The sequence below is a fragment of the Prinia subflava genome, chromosome 5, assembly GCF_021018805.1.
Source record: "Prinia subflava isolate CZ2003 ecotype Zambia chromosome 5, Cam_Psub_1.2, whole genome shotgun sequence".
NCBI classification, from domain to species: domain Eukaryota; kingdom Metazoa; phylum Chordata; class Aves; order Passeriformes; family Cisticolidae; genus Prinia; species Prinia subflava.
The window spans coordinates 53766891-53791002 of NC_086251.1; the positions used below are offsets into that span (position 1 = coordinate 53766891).

A 24112-nucleotide genomic window follows, 5' to 3' on the forward strand; every position below is an offset into this window, starting at 1 on the left:
GCCAGGTGCCTGGGGTGGCTGCTGAGGGTGGTCAGCGACCGTCCCCACTCCTTAGGACCCAGCAAGGAGCGCTGAGAGGACGGGGCCGGGGCGGTCTGCAGAGGACTGCGGGGGACAGGCGCCTCGATGGGGCTGAGGGACAGGTGCGCTGAGGGGGATGGATGCTTCGATGGCATTGTGGGCATGGCGGGCTGAGGGGAACAGGCGCCTCGATGGAGCTGTGGGCATGACGGGCTGAGAGAAACGCGAGTCTCAGGAGTCTGACCGCGCCGGGCAGAGGCGACGGCGGCTCCCCGGCTCCAGGCAGGGCTGGCGGGGGCGGGGGCGGCGGGAGCGTCAGCAGCCTGCGACCGAGGCGGAAGGAGGCGCTGGGCGGGCTCCGCGTGTGAGGAGAGCCGGGCCGGGCCGGCCTGGGGAGGTAAACGGCTCGGGGCACGGGAAGAAGCGCTGGCAGACGCGGGGCGCTGGGGCGAGGGCGTCCCTCCCCCGCGGAGCCGCCGCCCGGGGCCGTAACGGGTTAACGCTGCTCTCCCGCGGGCGAAAGCCGCCTCTCATCCCCTCCCTGCCCAGTCCGTGCTTCTCACCTGCCCGCAGCTGAGGGTCCCTGGGACGGGCTGATGCGCTGCTGGCGTGCAGGAGCCGCATTACCGCCCTTGGGCTACGAAAGTGGGCTGAGGGGAGCCCTGGCACCGGGGCCATCTCAGCGGGAGCAGGGAGCGACTCCCCGGCCTGCGTGTGCCTGGGCGGGGAGGGGGCTGTGCCTGCCTCGGCTGCGGGAGGTTCCCCTGCCCCCGTGCCAAGCAGCCAGGCTTCGGGAGGGGAAGGGGCAGCCTGCCAGGTCCCTGTGGGAGCTGGTCAGGGAAGAGAGAGGCGTCCCTGGGTTGTGATTGAAGGGAACACAGAATCATGATAGTGGGGTTTTTCGTGAGGCTGCGAGGGATCGCCTGGGGTGTTTGGTTTAGGTCGCTGCAGCCATGGCAAACCCAGAGAAAAGTCCTGACCCCGTGTCAGGGGGCACCGCCTCAGTTTCCCGCCACTGCCATCCCATCACCGCCGTTCCCCCACAGCGTGTGGCTTCAGTGATGCTGCAGCAATCCCCTAAATGCTGCCCGGGGAAAAATGTAACAGTGAGGGAGCCTCTGTACTGCCAGGGAATGGAAAATACTGAAAGTGGTTGTAGCTCACTGCACTCCTTGAAAAGGGGGCGAGGCAAAGAAACTTCCGAAGTTCCTCACAGACGCAAATTCTACCCCAAATGTATGAATACAATGTGGCAGGTGAGGTCTGAGCCTGAGAGATGTGTCAGTGGGATGTCAGTGTGCACTGACATGGATGGACTTGCTGGACCTTGATGATCTTAAAGGTCCCTTCCAGCCTTGATTCTGTGATTCACTGCTGTGACCATTAGCTGTGTAAGTGGAGTGGCTCAAAGGAGGGCAAGGAAGCTGGGAGCCAGTTGGTGTAATCAAAGGGAGAGGAATTAGCTCGTTGTTCCTGCAGGCTTACCACAGGATTCTTTTGCACATAGATGTAACTGCAGTAAATACTGTGAAAGAAATGGATTCCGTTCGAGGTCCTTCAAATAATACTTGTGAGAGCTGAAAACTGCACTGCATTGAAAGTATCTGAAATGAGAACTGTGTGTCATTTATGACACGATTAAGTCATGCACATAATTATAAGGTGCAAGCTATAAAAGACAGCATTTGTTCTATCTCACAAAGTCCTTTATGTATACATTTCTGAATTCATGGGATGCCCTTCTTACTGTTTCACCAGATGTCCAGACATGCCTCTTCTGCCTTGGCATCTGAACACCTTATGCAATGAGCATGTCATAAGCTTTGGAAGTTTCAGCCACAAGCACATCTGTTTATCAACCTCAGTGACTGCAGTGGAAAAGTTATAAATCCAGCTGCTTAAGAGCAAATTGAGCTACATGGAGTTCCAGGCAGGAACCAGTCTACAGACACCACACTACACTTTGAGAACTGAAGGTTTTTAATTAAAATGATGAAGCAGGACCAGACTCTTAAACATTCAACACAAAAGCGCTGTAGTTCAGTAATTATTCTGAAACTAAAAGTAACGCTGCCGGGGATGGTGTACCAGAAATCTGACTTTCAAAGCCTTCTGTCATAGGCTTTAATTTCTAACTTTGGGATCCCTAGTACTTCATTAAACAATTCATGCATGAACTAATCAACCTGCAGCTTAGACAGTTAGCTGCTTTATCTGAAAGGCAATGTCAGGTTTCATTGTAAGCCGCCTTCTGATTTCTAGATTGTCTTCTCAAAGCCATCAAAATTTAATTGTAATTCTCTAAAACAGCTCCGAGACCATGGGGCTGAAGTGATTCGACTGTTGGCATTAGTTTGCAAATGGTTGTTTACATTTAGCTGGAGCAGAGATCACTTCTCAGACAATTACTTTGCGCTCTCATTGGCAAATTAAAGGCCAAAATATGCTTTTTTTTCCATGTAGTTAGTCAAGTTTATGCATAAATTAATGCCCTTAGCCTATCTCTAAACGTTCATTTGGAAAACTTTCAAGTATACTTTCGTTAGTGGTCCAAATGACTGGTGATTGAGGTCCAGGCAAGTAGCAGAATATCTTTATGTTGTAGATCACCAAGAAATAAGCAAGAAGATGGGAATAGAAGTTACAGCTTCATAACATGCTCTGAGTGCTCAGGAGCTGTAATTGAACAAGGTGCTGAAATTGGTACTAACCTGCAGTAGCACTGTGGAGCAGACTGAATAAATTATAATGTATTTCCTGTTTTTTCTTTAATATGTACCACAAACCAAGAAAAATACTTGTTACATTCAGATCTGTGGGATCCTTACATTGATTGTAATTGGATCAAGAGTACAGCAGTCAGCAGGTCCCTGAACTTCCTGCAGATCTCTTGCTGGCATGCTATTTGCACAGTGTGGTTTTGTTCTGTATTGGAGAAAATAAAATTACTCGCTTTTATGTCTGTAGGTTCAGCTCTGTCAGAGTCCTGTGAACTCTCCTGACATATTTATTCTTTTCTAGGTGACAGTCATCAGCCAACTACAAGATTGTCACCATGAGTTTTGTTGAATATGGCGATACGATAAAGGATGGTGACACAGCTATCGTGTTCCTGGGCCACGAGTCCATGTTCCCTGTGAAAGTCCAGCATGGCACTGTAACACAGACTAAGTACGGGGTCATCAGGCATTCCACAGACCTCATAGGCAAGAAGTATGGCTCCAAAGTGACCTGCAGTAAAGGAGGATGGGTGTTCATTCTTCATCCCACTCCAGAACTGTGGACCATGAATCTCCCGCACAGGACGCAGATTCTGTATTCCACCGACATCTCTATAATCACCATGATGCTGGAGCTGAAGCCAGGCTCCATAGTTTGTGAATCAGGTAAGAATTACTGTGTGGGAATTCTTCATTAGGAACTAACACCAACACTTTCATGAAAAAACACGGGTTTCTTTGCATTTTGCAAAAAGTTGCACTTTTTTTTCCACTGTGACACAATTTTGCCTGGCCACATGTTGAAGAATTCTATATCATGTGCATGTTATCAGCTGCTGTTTCTTAAAAAATTGATGCACGGGTGTGCAGCCTCATGTATGTGGTACCTTTGAGCATGTGTTTGGTTAATTAATCTTCTTAGAACAAATACGTAAACATTTTCATTTCCCTTTTTGAAAGCTGTTGTTAAGTACTTTAAAAATGTTTTTAAATACATTTAAATACATTTAAATACATTTAATACATTTAAATCAAGATTCAGGCTCTGAATTCACAGTTTCAGAGGACATAGGTGAGATAACCTGGTGAAAGAGACTCTTGTGATAGGATGTTGAACTAATAATAGAATTAAATTGGCAGTGTTTATATATGGTACTGTGTAAGTACATAAATTTCATTCTTCTCTTCCCAAGTGTAATCTACTTGTAGCACCACAACCTCATGCAAAATCACTGGTTAAATACAATAGATAATGTGTTTGTTACAGGGCTCTGTTTTATATCTAAACTTGGTTTAATTACAGCTTTCATGATTTTGCTTAGTTTGGAAGTAAGGAGTGAAATTTGACATAAAAGTTTTCTTGGTTACATAGAGTTTAGAATAATGTCTTCATAACTTCATTACTACAGGCAGCATGAAGCTTGCTTGATTTGAGTGAACCTCTGTAGTTTGGAGAAATAGCAACTGAGGTAGTTTGTCCTTGTTTTTTCTGGCTGTTTGAGCATTTTTATGAAGCAGTTTCATACACTTCCCTCTCAAGCACAGATATGGCAAAGGATCAGCATGACAGGGCTGTGATGCACTGTACTTTCTTGCGTTTCCCATTTCCTGCTCCCACTCATGCATAATTTTGGGCAGCTTTTCAGCCATAATGACCACTTTCTAACACAACTGAACCACCACTTACCTCTCACCCAGTTTCACCCGTTCAGAACCAGGCAGTGCCTTTAGCTGGTTGCTGTACAGCAGCACTTGAGGCAGGCAAAGCCCTGTGCAGAAGCCTCTGATACTGTGAAAATAGTTGGGTCCTATGAGTTTGTACTTTGGTTTATAGGATGATTAGATGTTTTTTGTTCTGTCATGGGAATTTTCTGTATTCATCAGTTCTTCCCTTCCCTGCTGTGTTTAGACAGGATGGGGAAAATAAACAGCAAATTATTTGGGGGGTGGGAGGGAGAGATTTGAATTGCTCCATGTCGTGTCTCACTCAGACTAGTCAAATGTACAGAGCTGTACATAAAATATTTTCAATAATGTCAAAGGTGCCTAGAGAAGTTGAAAATGTTTAATCTCTTGCTTATCTAAACAGCAAAGAAATGGAAACACTTGATGATTTCCAAAAATGTTGTGAGTCAAAAGTCATAGCCACAAATCAATCCTTTTTGCTGAGGGGAAACTGTCCCCAGGTTCATTTTAATGCTTGTACTGCCAATGTATTGCAACTTCAGCTTTCCAGGCAAAGTGAGCAGTTTTACTGCTGTAGTTGTGCTTGTATTGCTTGCAAGGTTCACTGCTCACAAGAAAGGAAAGAAGAAAGAATATTGCAACAAATCCATCTAGCTAAGCTTGAAGCAAGAGACCTTACTGCAGATTTACTTTGAATTAAAAACTTGACAGGTATTGACAACTGGAGCCTCCAGCATGGTGATGTAGCTTGCTTGGTGCCATCCTAAATTCAATGGTATTTGGTGAAACCATTAGCTCTAGATTAGCCTTGTGTGGGCTAGACATCAATGGTGATGAGTAGAAACAAGACAGGAATTCTGGTTTAGTAAAACCTGAGTCTGCTTTCTGCTGGTGCCAAGTTTAGGTGTATTTTAAGCATTAACTAGCACAGAGGATTCTCTTTTTTTATTCTTTGAACTTATATACACAGTTGCTGTATGGATTGGCAAAGCAGGCTCTGTAAAAAAAGGTGGGCTCTTTTCCTCATGTCTTACTAACTCAGCTGTAGAAGTGTGTCCTGTATTTAGCCATTGTAAGCTAGCAGAATTTTGAATTAGTCTCCACAACCATGAGAAGAAATGGTTGAAAAAGTAAGGTGAAATACCCTCTGCGTCCTGTTGAAATGATGTGAATATAAATTATCTTCTGCATGTGATTATAAAAATGGAGTAGAATAACCAGAAGGATTAATTTTATGTCACTTAAATGATATAGTTTAAATTGATTAGTCATGATTTGTCCTAAAAGATAAAAACATATTAATAAAGTTTTTACTATGTTTAATCATCTTCAATAAACACATAAAGAGCAAGCTTGTCAGCAGCACATGCATAATTAAAATGACCCAGGCATACTCTGTTGAGGAGGCTATAAGGAGACTCTGCATCTGCCTGATGTTTCATGACAGAGGTGTAGGAATATGATCCTTTTTCTGTCTTCTGCTAATTTCTTATTTATAAAGGTGTGTTGAGTCTTAAAACTGTTAGCACTGTTACTAGAGCTAAGATCTTTTTTTAAATATTGGTTCCTCCCCTAAGAAATTCCCCACTTGGATACAGTTTTTTACAGCCCTATCTTTCCAAATTTATGATGCTCAAAATAGCTGCTTAAATATCTGCTGTGAGTGGCCCACGAATGTGAAAGTTTCATTCTTGTCAGGTAACACTAATAATCCCATTTGTGTTTATTGCATGTGCAGCAATGCCTAGATAAAAGGCTAAATCTTTCTGTTTTGTCTCACTCCACTCTACAAATCTAATCTTGATGTCAACTTCCCAGGCAAGGCTCCCTGTAGGATAATAATTCCATTTGGCAACTGATTTTGAGGTGTTTACGTTTATTTTTAATACTACACTGGAACCAATATGAAACCTTTCAAATATTTTTTCCAAACAAAATCCCCTTCTTTCCAGTCTCCACACCTCAAGGCATTTTTACTGTCCTCTCTCCATGGTAAGATGTAAAAGAGTGCCCATCTTAATAGTACAGCATGTGAAACCTCATTTAATCTGATAAATCTCAGAAGTATTTTGGCGTCAATGGAGTGTAGTATTTGGACAAAATGTAATTTAGTCAAAAGTACTTTTACCACCATCCCAGTGATCCTTCAGCATTCACAAAATCAGACTCACATGAGCAAAAATATTAATTGGATTTTTTGTTTCCCTTCAGCTAAATCCCAAATTAAAAATTGCTAAACCCTATTCATTGCTACACAGCAGTGTGTTTCCAAGCTCAGGGACTGGATTTCTGAAGGCTGAGTGTTCTGGGCTCTCATGGTTTCTCAGAGAAGGAGTAACAGGAGCTGCCAACCAGCCTTACACTAGAGCTCCTCAAAAACAATTATGAAGTTTTCAAACTCACAGCTTGGGTATAGATTTTGTTAAAGAGTACACTCATAAAAAATTAATGAGGACTTAATGATTAATGGATACTTAATAAATGATTAAGAGTTTATTGTGGAGTCCCAGCAAGTTGTGTCTGTATGCTTATGGCTCTTCTGAAGTGCTAATAGACTTTTTGACAATTACTGCTCATGTCTTTACTATTTTTGTGTCATAAGTCTATGTAAATTTTTTGCAGCTCTGCTTTTAGTGTGAAGTACAGACCAAAGTTTGGAAGTATTAATTTGATTCTGGAATGTGCCCAAACTAATTATGTCTGTGTTTTATAATGTCTCCCTTATCTACCTCTTAGCAGCTATTCGGGTTAGAGTGAGAGAAGAATTAGAAAACTTGATCCTTGTATAGCACCTCTTGAAGTATTAAGAAAGGCCTCATCAGTACAAATGTCATAAACCACAATATTCTCTTGCCATACCAAAGCACTGAACTGGTGCTGGGGGCCCCAACCGAGGAACAGTAAGAAAGTTGTGGATATATTGGAGCAAGTCCAGAGGAGGCCATGAAGATGAGCAGGGGCTGGAGCACTTTCCCTACAGAGACAGGCTGAGAGAGCTGGACTTGCTCAGCCTGGAGAAGAGAAGGATCCAGGGAGGTCTTACAGCACCTTCCAGTACCTAAAGGGGCTGCAAGAGATCTGGGGAGAGGGAGTTTTACAAGGGCATGGAGTGATAGGACAAGGGGTCATAGGTTTAAACTGAAACAGGTATTAGGAGGAAACTCGTTACTGTGAAGGTGCTGAAGCCCTGGCACAGACTGCCCAGAGAAGCTGTGGATGCCTCATTCCTGGAGGTGTTGAAGCCCAGACTTTGATGGGGCTTTGTGCAACCTGGTCTAGTGGAAAGGCGTCCCTGCCTCAGACAGGTGGGTTAGAACTATAGAATCTTTAAATGTCTTTCAACACAAACCATTCTGTGAGTCTGTGATGATTCTGTGAACCAAACCTGTGACCACATGAGGCATCACTGTAATGTATTCAGACTTGTTGCTGTCATGCAGCTGATGAGGAATGCTGTTCATACCCTAAAGCGTTTGTTTCCAGACTTTCTGGACTCACTGTGATCCTGTAATTTCACCTGACCACCAAGCACACTTCTCATGCAGGTCTGATCCTAACCATATTGTTAACCATGTTATGTCCATTCTGTAGAAAGTTCCCTCCTAAAAAATTCAGACTTTTGAATCTATAAGGAAAATTTATTTCTTTGCTTGAATCTCTAAAAAAATATTAATTCTTCATATTCTTTTGTAAGCATTGTCAGCCTTGAAAACCTCCCTACTATGCTTCCCTCAGCTCCTCAGTCTGGTCAATGAGCAGTGGCCCTCTCTGATCTCCAGCCTGTTTCCTAAAATGCCTGGTTCAGCATGGTGTCCATGACAGATAGGCCGATAAGCTAATTTTCTGTAAAGGGAACTTCTTGACTGTAAAGTGAACTTTTTGATTTGGTGTTTTCTCTTTCAGCCATCAATTCAACTCCTTGAAATTCTCTCCCTCCCTCTCTTCTTCCTTCTCTCTGTCCCTGCTCTTCCTGTGTCTTACCTCTGCTACCATGATTGGGGCCCCTGACTATTTTCCCAGTAAGATACTTGAATTCATTTCCATCAAATGCTTAATATCTTTTCATGTATTCATTATAGATCATTACACAAACTTGTCATGTTCAGTGAGCAGTCTTCATCTGTTCAGTGTTTCTTGACAGATTTTAGCTGTGGAGTTGTTAGCTCCGTCTCAGGATTAATTTTCCCTTGGTTTTGAGGCTCCTTCCGTTCTCATGGCTGATTCATGACCTATCTTACTCTTTGCTAGGGCCAAGTGCTGTAGCTAGGAGACAAATAGAGCAACACTGTCATTGTTTTGTTGTATTTACTCATTTCAGTGTATCTTAGGTAGCCAAATTTTGCATCAGAAGCTTAAGTGCTAGTAAAACGTTAGTAGATATTTTAGAGCTCAGTATTAAATAACACGTTGCATACTTCTCTCTTTTCGTATTTCCAAGCAATATGAACCTTTTTATGCACTTAAGAGCTTATTGAGCTTTATTCCAAAATGCTTTTGCTTACACACAGCTGTAAACATCTATAGATCCTAAATGACAATTTGTAGCTCCTTTTTTAAAAAAAAGCACCACGATGAGAAATTTCTAGGGAAGACAAGCCAAGCAATAGCCCGCAAAGAGAAAATGTGTGGAACACAGAATCAGGTCACTTATAATTATGGCATGAGTAGGATTCCAGGAGATTAGACAAATATCCTTTGCAATAAGGAAACAAGACTAAACAGAAGGCAGTGTAAAATGTACTTTGTATTCTATATCAGCTAAGTGCTGTGCTTGATGTCGTGGTGACACTCAGTCTTGGCAGTATTCTGTGCTGAAATAACATGCTTTACTTTTGAACAGCTCAGATATTGTCCACTGCAACTTTTGAGATGGTGAGAAATTATTTTAACATGGACATTGTTCCAAGATGGCTGAGGCGTGTGGAGGCTTCTCTGTGGAAAACGTGTCAATTGAATAAGCAGAGAGTGAGAAGAACAGATCTGTTGGAGGTCAGGGCAGTCAAGAAGTTCGTCTGATCAATACTTGCTTGTCTGGAAATCAGAAGGAGGTATCAGTAGGTGCTGAGCTAGAGTGTTTTATATAGGTGTCCACTTGTCAGGACTGAAATCCTAAAACTGCAGTGTTCTGCTTGTTTTGGGAGAGGGGCAAAAACACTCCCCTAGAGCATATATGTATTGGAGAAGGAGAATGTCATGTGCTTGAGCACAAGAAGGAGGAAAGGATGCTGCATCACTGTGCAGGGCTATTAACCACCTAAATCTTGGGTGTAACACAGGAGCTTAATTCCTGCCTTTGGCCTGAAGTGGAGCCCATTCCTGGTTTACACTGTGCTGATCCCCTGCACAGCACTGCCTCCTTGGATGCTGAGCTTTGAGTGTGGCATATTGGGGCCCCTGCCGTGTTTCATTAAATGCCTGCAATGCAGATGTCTGCTCCTTGACTAAGATGTTTGAGATCACAGAACAGTCAGTGTAAAAGAGCATCACATTTTCCAAGTGAAAATCAACAATGACATGAGTGCTCACCTAAGTGAGCTCTAAAGCAGCAGCTGTGCAGTTAAGGTTGTCTTCAAGTACAGTCTGAATTGTTGTTTTACCTCTGTTCTCTAGAGTCCATGATTAAAACATGGGAGTTAAGTGGGCATTGTCCTGTGGTAGAGAGCAAATAGTTTCTAGGGCTATTTATTGTGCAGGCTGTCAGAAAGGGAGCATCCTGGTGATAAAATTATAAATTAGTTGTTCCAGTTGTCTTACCTTCTGTTTTCTAGGTCATATCAGGAACACAGGCATTTCACTGCACCTTTATGAGAAAGAAAATCCACTGAAGTTGTTCCTAATCTGATCTTGCCTTTTCTGAGACAAAATAGTAATTTTTGAGTATCCAGTTTTTTGATTCATTTGTATACAGGCAATTCAAGTATGCTGTTTCTGGTTTGGTAGCATTCTGGTATGTCTGCAATAGTACTGCTTGAGTTTTGCTGCTGTCCTGACTGTTTCTGTATCATGCTAAGGATACCTTTCATTTCCCAAGGAAACCTGCACCTGACTAGAACTTACTCCAGACTGGGTGCCTAAGACTCTTTGAGTCATATTTTGCTTTTTATCAGTTGTGATTTTGAAATAAGGACAAAGAGAAATGGAGAAGGTAGCAGGAGGACAGAAATATTGAATGTTGCAAATTTGCAGGGAAGAAGGTGAATATAAACATTAGTTTCCCCTTCTCCATCACAAAAACATAGGGTTGAACCCCTGCCTTGTGTAGACAGTGCTGATTGGGCTTTAGGGCTTGTGGCAGGTATGGACTCATGCCAGACTCTCATATTAATGGATCACATCAAATGTGCTGATCTATTTGGCATGTGAGAGTTAAGAGTCATCATCATGTCACATCTCTGGGATCAGAATATATTTTCAAGGAGAAATTTTACAATAATGGGTGATTCATAACCACCTTGCTCCTTGTTTCCTGCAGTTTTGAGAGTGTTGTCACGGAAAAGGTAGGCAGCATCTTCAGAAATACTCCCATTAATAATACTAATGTGATAGAATTTGATATGTTAAAATGTGATACATATGTATTGTTCTCATGTCTGTGGTAGCCAGTCAACAATAAATAATTCCTGGCAACCTTTTTTTAACAAAAGCTCTGTCTGTAGTACGCCTGCAAGTGGTGACTTCCAGCATCTTGGTTTTTAGTTTGAGGTTTGGCTTGGAGTGTTTGTGAATAAAAAAAGAGTTTTAGAAAAGAAGTCAAAAAATCTCGATGGGTTTTCCTATGGAGGAGATGAATGGTATCTTTGGTGGTGTTTTTAAGAGCAGACTTAAAAGGAAAGTGATTAAAAATGTAAAAGAATATGAACAAGGAAACTGGATACATGTGCAAGCTGGATACGTGTGCAAGCTGCCTCCCTCTTCTGCTTACAGCCCAGGCTTGTTCACTCCTTTAGATTAGCAGAGAGAGGTACAGAAAGTGTGCAGCACTTCACATTTGAGAGGTAAAATAATTAGATTCCCTCATTTCCCAATAGTTCTCAGTTGTGTAATCCTCCCTTTTGGCATGAAATGTAAAGGCAGAGTTTCAGTCTTTAGCATCCTGTGAGCAATAGTTCCCTGCTTTTGTCATTAAAAACATACCAATATAATACTGTTTCTTTGTTATGCACATATATCATTGAGTTTTCACAACCAAGTTGCTGCTGTGCTACTCCTCTGACCAGGCAGAAGTTCACTTTGACATTGAGATCCTTCAGGTGCTGTAACAGGGTGGTTTTTGATGTATGCACATGTAGGTGTGTTTTGCTTTTTCTTTGTTTTATTTTAATACTACCTTGAATGCCTGTGTTTTCACTTCATTAAATGCATGTGTGCAAAAGTTCCTCTCTTCTCTTGGACCTCTCTGAAGCCTCTCTCCCTCTCTGATCTGCCCTGCTGAAGCTGCGGGAGGGTGCCGGGCTGCCCCTGGGGTCAGAGCCCTCTCAGAGGGAAGCAGAGCAGCAGTGCTGATTCCGCGGTGCCGCCGCTTGATCCGGTGGCAAACACGGGCCCTGAGCTCTGTTTACAGTCTGAATGTCTCCCCTTTCAGAGCTGTCGGATTAAATACAGTGCCACAGCAGTGTTCCTCCCCTTATTGTGACTAGAGGGCAAGAACCTGGCATCTGCCAGTGAACTCAGACTTCCTGTATGATTATGGAAAGTACTGCGCCAATTAAGAGGCTGTACCAGCCCCTGTGCTCCCTAATTAATTTCCTTTCTACTTGTTTCTGAGCTGCTGTACTTCAGATTCTGTCCTTTATAAATTTCTGGAGATTTATGTTAGCTGAAAGAACTTGCCTCAGGCTGAACAGTCATTGAAAATAGCTAGAAATAGATTTATTTCTACAGGAGAAATGTGTTCTAAGCACAGAATTATGAATCAATAAGCACAGATAATTTGGGGTTGCTGTGGGGTTTTGAATTTGAGGGGTTACTCCATAAATGCCACTTGAGTGACTAATTTGCAATGGGAATTGGTATATGGGTGTTTTCTTAAGTGAAAATCTTTGTTATTAGTCATTCATCTATTTAATATTCCAATGGATCATTTCAAGTAACTTTCCTAAATTATCAGACTAAAACAAGGAAAAAAATCTTTGTCTTGTCAGTCCCTGTTTGTATGTGGTAATTGTAGTTGCCTACAATTTTGTGGTAGATTTTGTTAGACTTAAGTTAAGCTTGTGTAGGCATGTATGTGTGTAAGTGACCTGTGAAAACAGGTGTTTGATCAGTGTGGCTGCAAGCCAAGAGGCCTCAGTTTGGGGTAATTCCAGTGGGAGTTGAGGCTGTCTCTTAAGAGATCTGTGCAAAGCAAACTGTATGCTGGCAGCCATTTGTTTGCATGGGTATTAATAGGATTTTCAAGCACGGACCCATGCCAACGTCTTTTCTTTGTTTAGTGAAGTATAAGGTTTTGAGAATCCATTAAAATTTGCCTTAATCTCTTTTCACCCTAGAAGAGTCTGACACTTTGAAAAAAAACCTCTCCAGTTAATTTCTCTGAATTTTTCCTGTTGCATTTACTTCCTCATGTTCTCTAGTGTTCTCAGTTGTTGGAGCTATAGCTGACCCTTGGCATTAAGTTCCCACTCCAGGGAGATAGGACAGATCCTGTGTTTGCCAGATTTTTTCAGTGAATGCTTTGAGGACCCCAAGACTGTTTCCTAGGTCACCTAGTCCCTCCCTCCTCGTGAAGGAAGGACTGTTCTCTTTCAGGAGCTGAACCAGTGGTGTGTGTGTTCATTTGAGTTTTCAAACAAGTGTTCCAAGCAGGAAGACTAATGCTGAAGACTTTAGTTGTGATGCTTGGCACTGACAAACTCAATTTCACGAGCTGCTTGTGTTTTGTAGGTACAGGCAGTGGGTCCCTCTCGCACGCTCTCATCCGGACAGTGGCTCCCACCGGGCACCTCTACACAGTGGAGTTCCACCAGCAAAGGGCTGAGAAGGCGCGGGAGGAGTTCCGGGAGCACGGGGTGGAGCACCTGGTCACTGTGACCAACCAGGATGTCTGCAAAAATGGCTTTGGGGTCTCAAACATTGCAGATGCTGTGTTCCTAGATATTCCATCTCCATGGGAAGCCATAGGACATGCAAAGTCAGCATTAAAAGCTGAAGGTAACTGCATTTTTCTCTTTCTGTTCAGGAAGTACTGTGTACATATCTCTGCCTTTCAGCTATACACTAGATGTGCTCCCTTACCTTGTGTGATCACTGTTCTCAAATGTCAGTCTCCAGGCATTTCTAAGGCTGTAAAACCTTCAAAAGGTGTCTTCAATTTACAGTGGAAGATTTGAAAGGAGAACAACCATTTTTTCCTGCAAGCCTGTGAGAGCTGCTACAATTAGCATGGGCAGTTTATAAAAACTCCTTTGAACCATTCTCAAGTGCATTTTGCTAGATCTGAGGTGTGTGGGAAGCAGAAGTAACAATAAATGCTGAAAGCAAATTTCTCTGGCAATTCAGTGGAAAGGTGTTTGTATAAAAGGTGTTCAGCCTCAGTTCACATCAATCATTGCAGATTTGTACCAATTTAACAGAGCACCCCAATGGTAATGTTAAAAACAATGTGGTTACACTCACATATCCTTGCCAGTCTATGTCCTAAATCTTTGTGGTTGGAGCTAGTGAGAAGTTTGCCATTGGAGGCAGTGGGAATGGAACTTAAAGGATTTTCTAGCTTATGCCAGCTGGTCTGGGATTGTGACAGCAAGTGAGAACTTGTTGAGGTTTTGCACAGATTTCATCGTTTTATTATACCTCTTTTCCCTATTGAAAAATAAGCTTCAGTGAATAAATAATTCTTTTTTCCTGGAATAAGTTTTCCTCTGGTTAATGTCATAATAGTGTGGATCTGAATTAACTTTTGCCAAATTGCATCCATCTACAAAAGTGACTTCTCTGATCAAGAGAGCATGGAGTGCTGAACAGTGTCCATGCTGGGACATGAGTTTAAAAGAAACTTGATTATGTGCCAAGACCCAGTCCTTTGTTAAAATATATAATCACAAGCTGGACTTCAAGTGAATTGCTAAGTCTTCTTGAAATCACAAGATTTAAGCTTGTTCTTAAAGGTCACTGAATGTGCACTGCCTTGCTGAGTCAGGACCAGCCCCGCTGTTAGGCTACCTCAGCTATTACTGAAAATTTTCTAGAAAGCTTTGTGATGCCCACGTAACACTTTCTATAAAAAGAGAATAAATGGAGTGAGCCTTGTTAGTACTCTGTACCTGCAATGGTTACAGCTCAATTTGTAGCAGCTTTCCAGTGTGTCCTGGGGGGAGAAAAATCACTGCACTGTACAATGCCCTTCCCATACTCAAATTATCTAATCTAGTGAGCACAACACTCAGCTGACTTCCCAGCTTAGAAGGCGCTGCATTGCGCAGTCCAATTTGAATTATTTAAGTGGTGCATGCTTAGAATACTAAGCAGGGCTGCTTGAACAGTTCCAAGTTTTGAATCCTTGTCTCACTCCAGCATTTGAAATCCTAGAAAATGTATTATAGTCCCAAACCAGCCATACCATCTGGCTATGCTTTTCTGTGCTGTGCTATAAGGTTACATCTGCTTAGGCAATATAAATAAGACTTCAAAATCCCACATTTTTTGTGTTTGTGAAGGGGCATCATTCACTTTATGAACCACTCAAAAAGTGAAGTTGCTGATCCTTGCTGCAGTTTTTGCTGCAACCAGCCACCCATGTCTGAGATCTAGTGCTGGTCTAAGGCTTCTTGTTTGGGCAACTTGATACCTGACTGACTGGGGGCATTTTTTAAATGTTGCTATTTTGCAGCTAAACAAACACTGGTTTTCATATAAATATAATTGATTATAGTAGTAATATGTACAAACTTACACACTTTCTGTTTGATTCTGAGTCACGTGGGTAGTTTTGTTGTGTTTTTTTTTACTGCTGTTAAACCTAAAATATAGCAGAAGGTTATCTGTAACTGCTTCCCTTTCCCTACCACGGGCAGATAATTTATTAGTGCTCCTTTGTTTTGTTTTCAAAGAGTTAAAGCTCTTCTGCAGTACAGCCTGTGCACATTCTGCTGTTATTCAAACCCGTTCCAAGGGTTCCTGTAGTGATAAAGCATCACTGCAGGAAATGAATTCCACTCTTTTCTGTCCACACCCTCTCTCTCAGATCTGGACAGGGTCACGTTTGAACCATTCACACTGTGGGTTTTGGTGTGATGTGCCACGCAAATATCACAGCTGTACTGCCAGATAGTGGTAATTTAGTCCCTAAAGTCTTAAGGCATTTTGAATTAAATCAGAACTAAGCAAATTCAATATACAGCATTAGCTATTCTCTTCCTTAAAACGACAATACCTGTGATAGAGAGTTCAGCTGAGACAATATGGGAGAGTTCTCAACCTTAACAAAACCTTATCAGATCAGTGTTTTCTCTCCTACTTCAGCTCAAGGTCCTGGATAGTTGCAGCTCCTAGTAGGCTGAGTGTTAATGATCCTCTTTACAGAGTACAGTTATCACTCACATTATGCCTTGCAGTATGCTGTAAATACACTACTTAGAGCAGCTTGGCCTCCCATTTAAAGCACTGTCAACCTGACAGTGAAGAGCTGAAAGGATAAAATGGCACAATAGGTTTGTGACTAGAAGGTTCCTGTTCTCTGGTGATGCTCTCTGCCGATGTTCAGGTTTGCATCTCAGCTGCATCCTTTTTGTGCTGATGTCACCAGTCACACTTCCAGCAGAAACGCTGCTTGTAGCATCTCTGAGGCACTGCTGCACTGCAGAACTTCCTTTCATCTCCAGACCTTCGCTGTTTTTCTTCTGCAGCATCTTCTGACTAATGCTTTTCTGTAGTCATAGCTGCTGTTCCCAATATCTGACCTTGGCGGTTTTTGCAAAGTTGACGTTAACCCCTTCAGGCTAAACTTTTAAAAATTAGGAAAATGAGAAAATTGTGAGGTAACAAAAATATCCTCAATATTCTACAGTTCCTAAATGCCCTGAAACTTTTGACTCACAGTCACTTCACAGCTGAATACTGTAATGCTTTGAATATAATTCTGCACCCACCTACTCTACTCTCATAAATACTGTCTATTTCTTCCAAGGCTGGGGAAGATGAGGGAGAAACCCACTGATACAATAATTTTCATACAGATTTTAACTTTTCAGGTCGGGGGATGGAAAATTACAGCCATGTACTAAGTTGGATTAGCCTCTTGCATTTTAAGTTGCTCCTTGAGGTGGTTAACAGTCTGAGTCACAAAATTATTAAAACCACCTCTCTTTTATTTCCTTTCCTTCTTTAAAGATTTTAGTCTTAAATTCAGATTTTTCCATTCCCTCTGGAGCATCGTAAAGCCCTTAAATTAAGAGTCTGTCAAATTGTGATCCTTGAAACAATACCTGAATCAGGTAACATGGTGCTGCCAATTCTCCCCTCAGAACTCTGCTGGTAAAGTTTGCTTTGAACATCTCCCTCTTTGGGCCTCTGCACTTCCATGTCCATGTAGGAATCCTCACTGGCTGTTTTTCTTGAGCTCCAGAGGTTATTCATGGTCCCAGTTTTAAACCACCCAGGTGTGGCTTTGAGGAGCAGCTTCTGTCCCTCACCATATGAGGTACTTGGACCACTAATTCGTCCTTAGCTTGGGTCTGTCAGGGTTTCGTAGGTCGGGTGCACAAAGTGGGCCTGGCCACAAGTACAAGTGATTCTTTCACATGTAGAGTCACAGAAGGATTCCTGCACCAAAATCCTCACTGTGGAAGGCCAGCCAATGCTACTGGCTTTTACAGTTTGAAGGACGTAATTTGAGATGAAAGGATCCTTGAAGAAAGTTGTTAGGTTTTCATCCCCAGTATGGAGCCAACTGATTTTTTAAATTTCTTTGTTACATGATTTTACCAGCCCATAATAATGAGCGGGAATAAATTCCTTTTGAATGATGCACCTACAAGTGCAGAGGTTAAGGTCACATTTGCAGAAAATCACATCAAACTCCTTTTAATGAGCTGACAAGTGATTTGGAGAAAATTCTCTTTTCTGAATCAAGAAACATCCTTTAATTTCTTCCAACAGCCAAATCCTCTAATTTCACTTGTCAGGGAAGCTACATCAAATCGCCCACGAGCACACGCACTTAAAGGACATTCTGTCCCCTTTTGCAGAGACAATATTTTTAGTGTCCTACTAGCACAGAGTAAATGCCACGGTGATGCTGCTCAGTGACTCTCCTGCCTCACCTTTACACAATGATAATGCCTCTGTGTTTTTTTTTCTTCCTTGAGATCTTTGTAATGTAATCTTGCAATTATGACAATGCGTTGAAGTCCCAAAACTGAAGCTGTGTTCGTTTGCCAGAGGTAAAAATGCTGTGCTATATTTATGTCACAGAATCATTCTAAAATTACTGGCCCTTTTCCCTAAAACTTAATGGTGCTGCACTACATGTGCATCATCTGAATAATACTGGGGTGATGAAAGAACCTGTCAGAGCACTTGTGACACATACAGTAACCTACAAAAATAAGAGCACATTTCTAGGACATGTTTTCTGCATCATAAGCTTGCACTGGAGTTCCTGTCAATTGGTAGCACTGAGATTTCCACACTTGCAACCCAATGCACTTCTTAGCTAACTAGAACTGGTAGAGATGTTAGTCCTTGCTCGGACAAACCAGAAACAAAATTGTTTGTTGGAGTTGCACAGGAACTTTCTTGCAACTTTCGAGGCGCTGGCCTCTTGCAGAGATGCAATGGTGTGTCCCTCAATTACCAATTAGATACAGTCTGTTGAAACGTACAGTACTAGGTGGATGAAAATCTTCTGTTTTCCTCTTCCCTTAAGCTCACTTTTCTAATCATTCCAGCCTGATTGTGCTTCCATTTTCATGTCCTCTCCACACTGTTGTTGGTTACAATGACTGCTAGGACTGTGTGGGCTTGTTCCAGGCTATGGATTCAGGACATTTAACCTCTCCGTCAAATGCTTCAAACTAACTCACTGCCTGTAAAACTGAAGGCAGAAAAAACTTAAGTCTTTCGTACAGTCTCATTATTCTCTTCTCCTCAACTGTAGCACTTGTCAGATGCGTTATACATGAATAAACACATTTTTAGACAGCTCTTCAGATCAAAAAGCTCACACAGCTTCCCAATGTGAACAGGATTAATCTCTCATAATTACTATATCAATTTATGATGACACACAGATCTCATTAACCAAATTTAGGAACGGTAGCTTTCCTAAAAGGAGGACTCTGAAAGAACACAAATCCAATTTGTACAAAAAAGTTTCCATTCAGATGTTTTTCACTGCTCTCTAGTCTAGTCCACCCCTTTGTGATCCACAGACAGAGCAATGTGCCCCAGGGAGGAGAGGGAGGGAGTTCATGTCTTTTCTTCATTCACTAAGGAATCCTTGGCATGGCAAGACAAAGTAATGCATATTCAAGTCCTTTAAGCCCAGAAGCCTCTTGGTGTCTAAAGGACAAGAGGGCTCTCAAAGAGTCTGAGAACTGTGAATGCTGGAATCTAGATTTGTATCTGTTTGGTGATTGTGACAGAAGGGGTGTTGCCTAGCTGGTAGTCCAGCTGGGTACAGAGGGCAGCCCACAGTGAGCAGAATTCAGAAGCATCTGCTCTCTTAAAGATGACAGTGTCTCTGCTCCTGGGACAGATGAGCATGTTCTTCTGAGTGCTGGTTTTCTTTTTTTTTTTTTTCTTTTTTTTCTTTTTTTTTTCTTCTGGTGTAAACACACCATAGGAATTGAAACTTCCCAAATGTTTCTATTTTAGACAGCCTCTCGCAGTCTGGAACTGCAATTTCATTTTTGCCTTCCAGCCTTCTGCTAATTGTAGCTTTTCAGTCTTTGCTCCTAATATCTGCTTAATCAAATAATTCCAGCCTGTAACTGCAAGTTAGATCTGGCCTGCCTGATAGTACAGGAAAAAGCAGAGGGGACCCCTCTGTCTGTCTGTAAGGACAGATGCTTGATGGGTCTGCTTCTAAGCCCTTTGTAGGTATATTGATTTGGGAGAGATGTATGAAAATAACGAGAACAGGCATGAAAGGGGAAAACAGAACTGACAGAACTAGTAAAACCCATTGGATGGTCTCAGGTGGGATATACCAGCAGTTCACTGTTTTCTCATCTTTCACACCTGAGAAACTTCCAGCAGTGCAGGAAGTAAAGGAATGTGATTTTTTTGTGCTTGCCCTCTGGATATTTGCTACTGCAAGCAAGAGCTTTCTTCCTTACCAAACGGCTCGAAAGCCTGTTTTCTGTAACCCTGCTTCCCCCAGCAGCTGCGAGGAGGCAGCCTGATAAGTCTTCACCAAGTTTGGTGTTGATGGCTGTGCTCAGCTGACCAGCCCCAGGCAAGAGGAAGGGTGCTCTGCCTTTAACTGAAGGCTTGACAAGAACCGTAGGTGGCTTTGCCGCGTGTATGGCAACAGCTGTGTGCAGGCTTTCAGTTTTTGACTGTAAATCCAGAGCATGTGAATTCAAAAGCCGAAACGTGGCTTCAAACCCTTTAGAGTCAGAATAAATAAGAACAGGCTTACCGTAAATGCAAATATATTTCTCTTTTTTTATTACAATATAAAATCTCAAAACCAAAAAGCCTGAATGAAGTAGTAGTCTCTGGTCTCTCGGGCAGATTCTTGCTTTGCAGACAAAGAGTTATTGTGAACTGACATTTAGTTAAGTCAGACATTTGTTCAGTTCCCTACACAATAAGAATATAAATTCTTTCTTTGTAACTAGTGTGCATCATAGTAGCTTTCTAATTATGTAACAGAATATTTTCATGAGCTTTTCTGTTTTACATCTGTTAGTATGGTAGAAGTGTGTAAGTTCTTTGGCCAGAAAATATTAGCTGTCAGATTCAGGAACATTTTGGTAGTGCTGGCCATTCTGATGAACATACAAATCTAATTTCATGGGAGTTAATGGACTGGGCGTGCAATTAAATCAGCATCAACAGACTTGGTTCATAAAGACACATACCAGCATTAATTTTGCAGGTGATTATTAGATTTGGGGTTTAATTGTCACTCCAGGGAATTACTTGTCCAGGGTGCTTTGTTCTGAAGATTCATGATAAGAACCCCTTGGTGCAGAGACTTTATTTGAGGACTAAAATTAAATCCTGCTTAGCGTATGGTGGATTAATGCTTGTGGAAAGTGTTCCTCCCCAGGCAGTACCCAGCACATCATTGCTGCACAGTAACTAGAGTGCTACAGTGACGCTTTCAGACCTGATGCTTTCTTTTTTTAGAGATCTGACTTTAGAAACGAAAAAGGAAAAAAAAGGGGAGTTTGAGATAAAGCAGGCTTCATGTAGTCCCAGCATTGCCTCTATTTTTAGCAGGATGCTTTGCTCTGGCTTGCACGGGTTCTTTAACTACTTAGGTGACTGGTATTGGAAGGTTTGACTGGAGCCCGGGAGAGGACTGGGATGGAATGCAAATCAGGTCAGCAGGCATTTTCATCTAATTGTAATAAATGAAACAATAGCTGAAGCTGCATTGCCCAGTGTTCCTTCCTCCTGCACAAGAGCTTTTCAGGAAGGGCAGTTGCCTTGTGGGACACTGTGTCCTGGGTGAAAGCACATGCCCTGGCTTTATGGCAGACAGTGTCCTTATAATTCTTTGATCTGATTTGGCTGTGGCTTTTCAGAGTAAATCTGAACCATTCTATTCTCAGCTGTTAAGGTGACATTGTAGCACTTAGAAAGGTGTAGGGGGCCTATTAATACTACGTATTAAGAATCAAAAATCCTAACTGTGCACAGACAAGGAGACAAGTGTTAGTTTATCACTTAAAAGTCCTGTCCTAGAGTTTTACAGCGTTTACTGTAAGCCTGGACAATGTGATATCTTGTAAACTTCAATACTCAGGAGACACACTAGCCAGCTCGACTAAAAGGGTAAAGCCTTAACAGCGCTCCATCTATGGCCTGGAGAGATGCCTTGATTCTGTGCACGCATACCATGGTCCTCAGCTAAACACAGCCGCCTTTGTCAGGGGCGTGTGCACGCGCTGGGCCACGGCGCTGGGCAGTGTGTGCAGAATGACTTCTGCCTTTGTGTACGTGCCAGCTGCAGTTGGGTGCCTCAGTCCAGAGCAGTGGAGAGTGATTCCAAAAGAGCCACTGCCCTAAAGGGATCAACTTCAACAGTTTTGCTGTGAACAAATGTTGAGGGCAACACTGGACGTGGAAGATGAATGAAGTTGCTGTTGTTGTTTTTAAGGGGTCTGAAGCATCCTGTAGAGTTGTCCGTGTTTGATTGAGTGCTGACACTTTAAACCAACAAAGTTGCCTTGTGAAGATTTTCTTGAAGAATGTTTTCACTTTGTCTCTGCAATGAGAATTCTATGGGCATCTGGGAGAATTTGAAAAAAGATGAAAAGTGCTTCATTTTGGCTTTTGCCCTCTTTTCCACTACCTGTCTTATTTTGCAGGTGGCCGCATCTGCTCTTTCTCCCCCTGCATTGAACAAGTTCAAAGAACCTGCCTAGCGATGGAAGAATATGGTTTCACAGAGATTAACACCTTGGAAATTCTGCTCCGAGTGTACAATGTAAAGACAATCAGTTTGCAAATCCCTGACCTTGGAAAAGCAGCAGAGGATAATTCTAGCACTGGCTTTGACAGCAGCAACCCATCACAGCAAGGTAGCCCGTGTGCTAATCTGCAGCAAGGGACTGTGCAGTTCAAGAGTGGCGTGCCACTGAGGGAGGTGGTTGGGCACACTGGGTACCTGACCTTTGCCACCAAGAGCCTGCTGTAGTACATGCCCAGTCTGTGCAGTCTGGAGTGGAGTGTGTGTGCATTCTGTTTTCATGGCTCCTTTTTGTATGGCATCCAAAGTTTTACTTGTCAGGGAATTCCATATATAGTCAGATTTGGTTGGAATATGCTTTGTTTAAATAGCACACAAGCATTAAGCAGAGCAGCATCAAGGGAATGTTGAAACTCTGGAATGGTGCTCCACTTGCTGTCAGAAAGAAGATAAATTAATAGCGAATGGCCATTCACTGGAATGTTCAGAATTAAGGTCTCTCATAAGAAAGCAAAGCAAACAACAAACTAATTACAAAGAAGTTGGATTTTTTTTCTTCCTTTTTTTCTGAATTACTTTCCCAGGTTTATGTTTTTATTTTTTCCTAGCACCACTGGACACTATTTTTTTAACTTCTCTAGGATATCTGTCGCTCTGAAGAATGTGAAAGTACCTACTTCCTCCATTTTAGATAAGAACGTTCCAAGATTATAGGGTTGCCAGCACAACTGTTCACAGAATCAGTGCTTCCTTGGAATAGTGTTCCAGAGGATTATTGGCAGCACTTAGGAACGCAACCTCTTACCCCATTCCAGGCTGGCATCTGCAAATCATTTTGACTACACAGAGGTCAAAGAAGTGTGGTAATTGTTGGATTTCATTTAAATTGGTATATTGTGCTCATCAGTTTGTAGTAGAAATTTGAACCTGGAGCCATTCAGTCGTTTTCTAATGGAACAACCACTTGCAGAGTTGATGAATACACTGTGAAAATTAACTGAACAGCTGGCTAGTATTATCTGAGCACCTCTTTGTAAGGGGTGTGGATGAGGTTCCAGTTGTTTATTTCCATTATGGTGTATTGTTTTCCTGCAGCTGAATGACAGAAAGATTGCTTTTGGCAGGATTTCTGTCTCCAAATTACATCAATAATGCAAAGTTAGTAAAATCCTCAACCAGCCGTATTAATTAAGTTTTCAGATCATTTACTCTTTGGTCTTCCATATAGAACTGGTGGGTGTGATGAACTGTTTGAATGCTGGATTACATTTTGTATTTATAGATTAAAATAATCATGCAAATTTATTAGGTTCCTTCTTATTTTATTTTTAATAGTAAGTTCACAAATATTCCTATTCCATCCACTAGTGCTGCCACTCAAAGCATTTAGCTGTGCCTTGCATTTGGTACCTGAGCATATTGATTGCTATGCAAGAGAAACAGCCATTCATAAACTGCTGCCTGAACATTTAACCTGACATCCCTCCCCCATTCTTGACAAAAATAAACAAAGCTAAGCTTTTAACGTGTTTCAGCAGAACGCTAATCCATAACGGTTTAAAGAGAGCTCAACCGATCACCACGGCAAAGATAAACTGTTGAGCAGATTAAAGGCAGAAAGCAATTCTGTTCAGCTAAATCAGTTATGTAAGTTGGCCTACAACTGCAGCATTTCCCCAGAATTTATGGGAAAGTTCCCTCTCTGCTGCTGTTCGTGTTCTCCAGGCTGTGCAGTAAGCTGCTGATGCTGTGGAGGGGGGTTGGTGGCTGTGTTAGAACGTGTGTGCATGTGTTTGTGTGTGCACATGTTTGTGTGTGCACATGTGTGTGTGTGCACATGTTTGTGTGTGCTGAGATCACCACCAAGCAGCACAGCACAGCTACTGCCAGACTCCAGAAGAGAGGATGGGGAATTACATCCACAAGGTTCTTCTCAGCTTCCTTCAAGGTAATCCTCATTCACCAACAAGAGGGATCCCCAAGCTTCTCCAGGGATAATTTCAGCCCCAAACTTGATTGTTTTTTTCCAGACAGACCTTATTTTTAAGTAATGTAACATTTAAACTGGACTAAAAAGGAACAAAGTCACATTTCTGTG

General features: G+C 42.2%; 1 protein-coding gene across 1 annotated transcript; it reads left to right on the forward strand.

Annotated features, from left to right (window-relative positions):
* Positions 1-310: 310 nt before the first annotated feature.
* TRMT61A (tRNA methyltransferase 61A) lies at positions 311-23319 on the forward strand. Its single transcript, XM_063399445.1, has 4 exons — positions 311-418; positions 3043-3407; positions 13311-13577; positions 21914-23319. Exons 2-4 carry the CDS (start codon positions 3077-3079, stop codon positions 22240-22242), a joined length of 927 nt encoding a protein of 308 aa, XP_063255515.1. The 5' UTR covers positions 311-418; positions 3043-3076; the 3' UTR covers positions 22243-23319.
* The last annotated feature ends 793 nt before the right edge of the window (positions 23320-24112 follow it).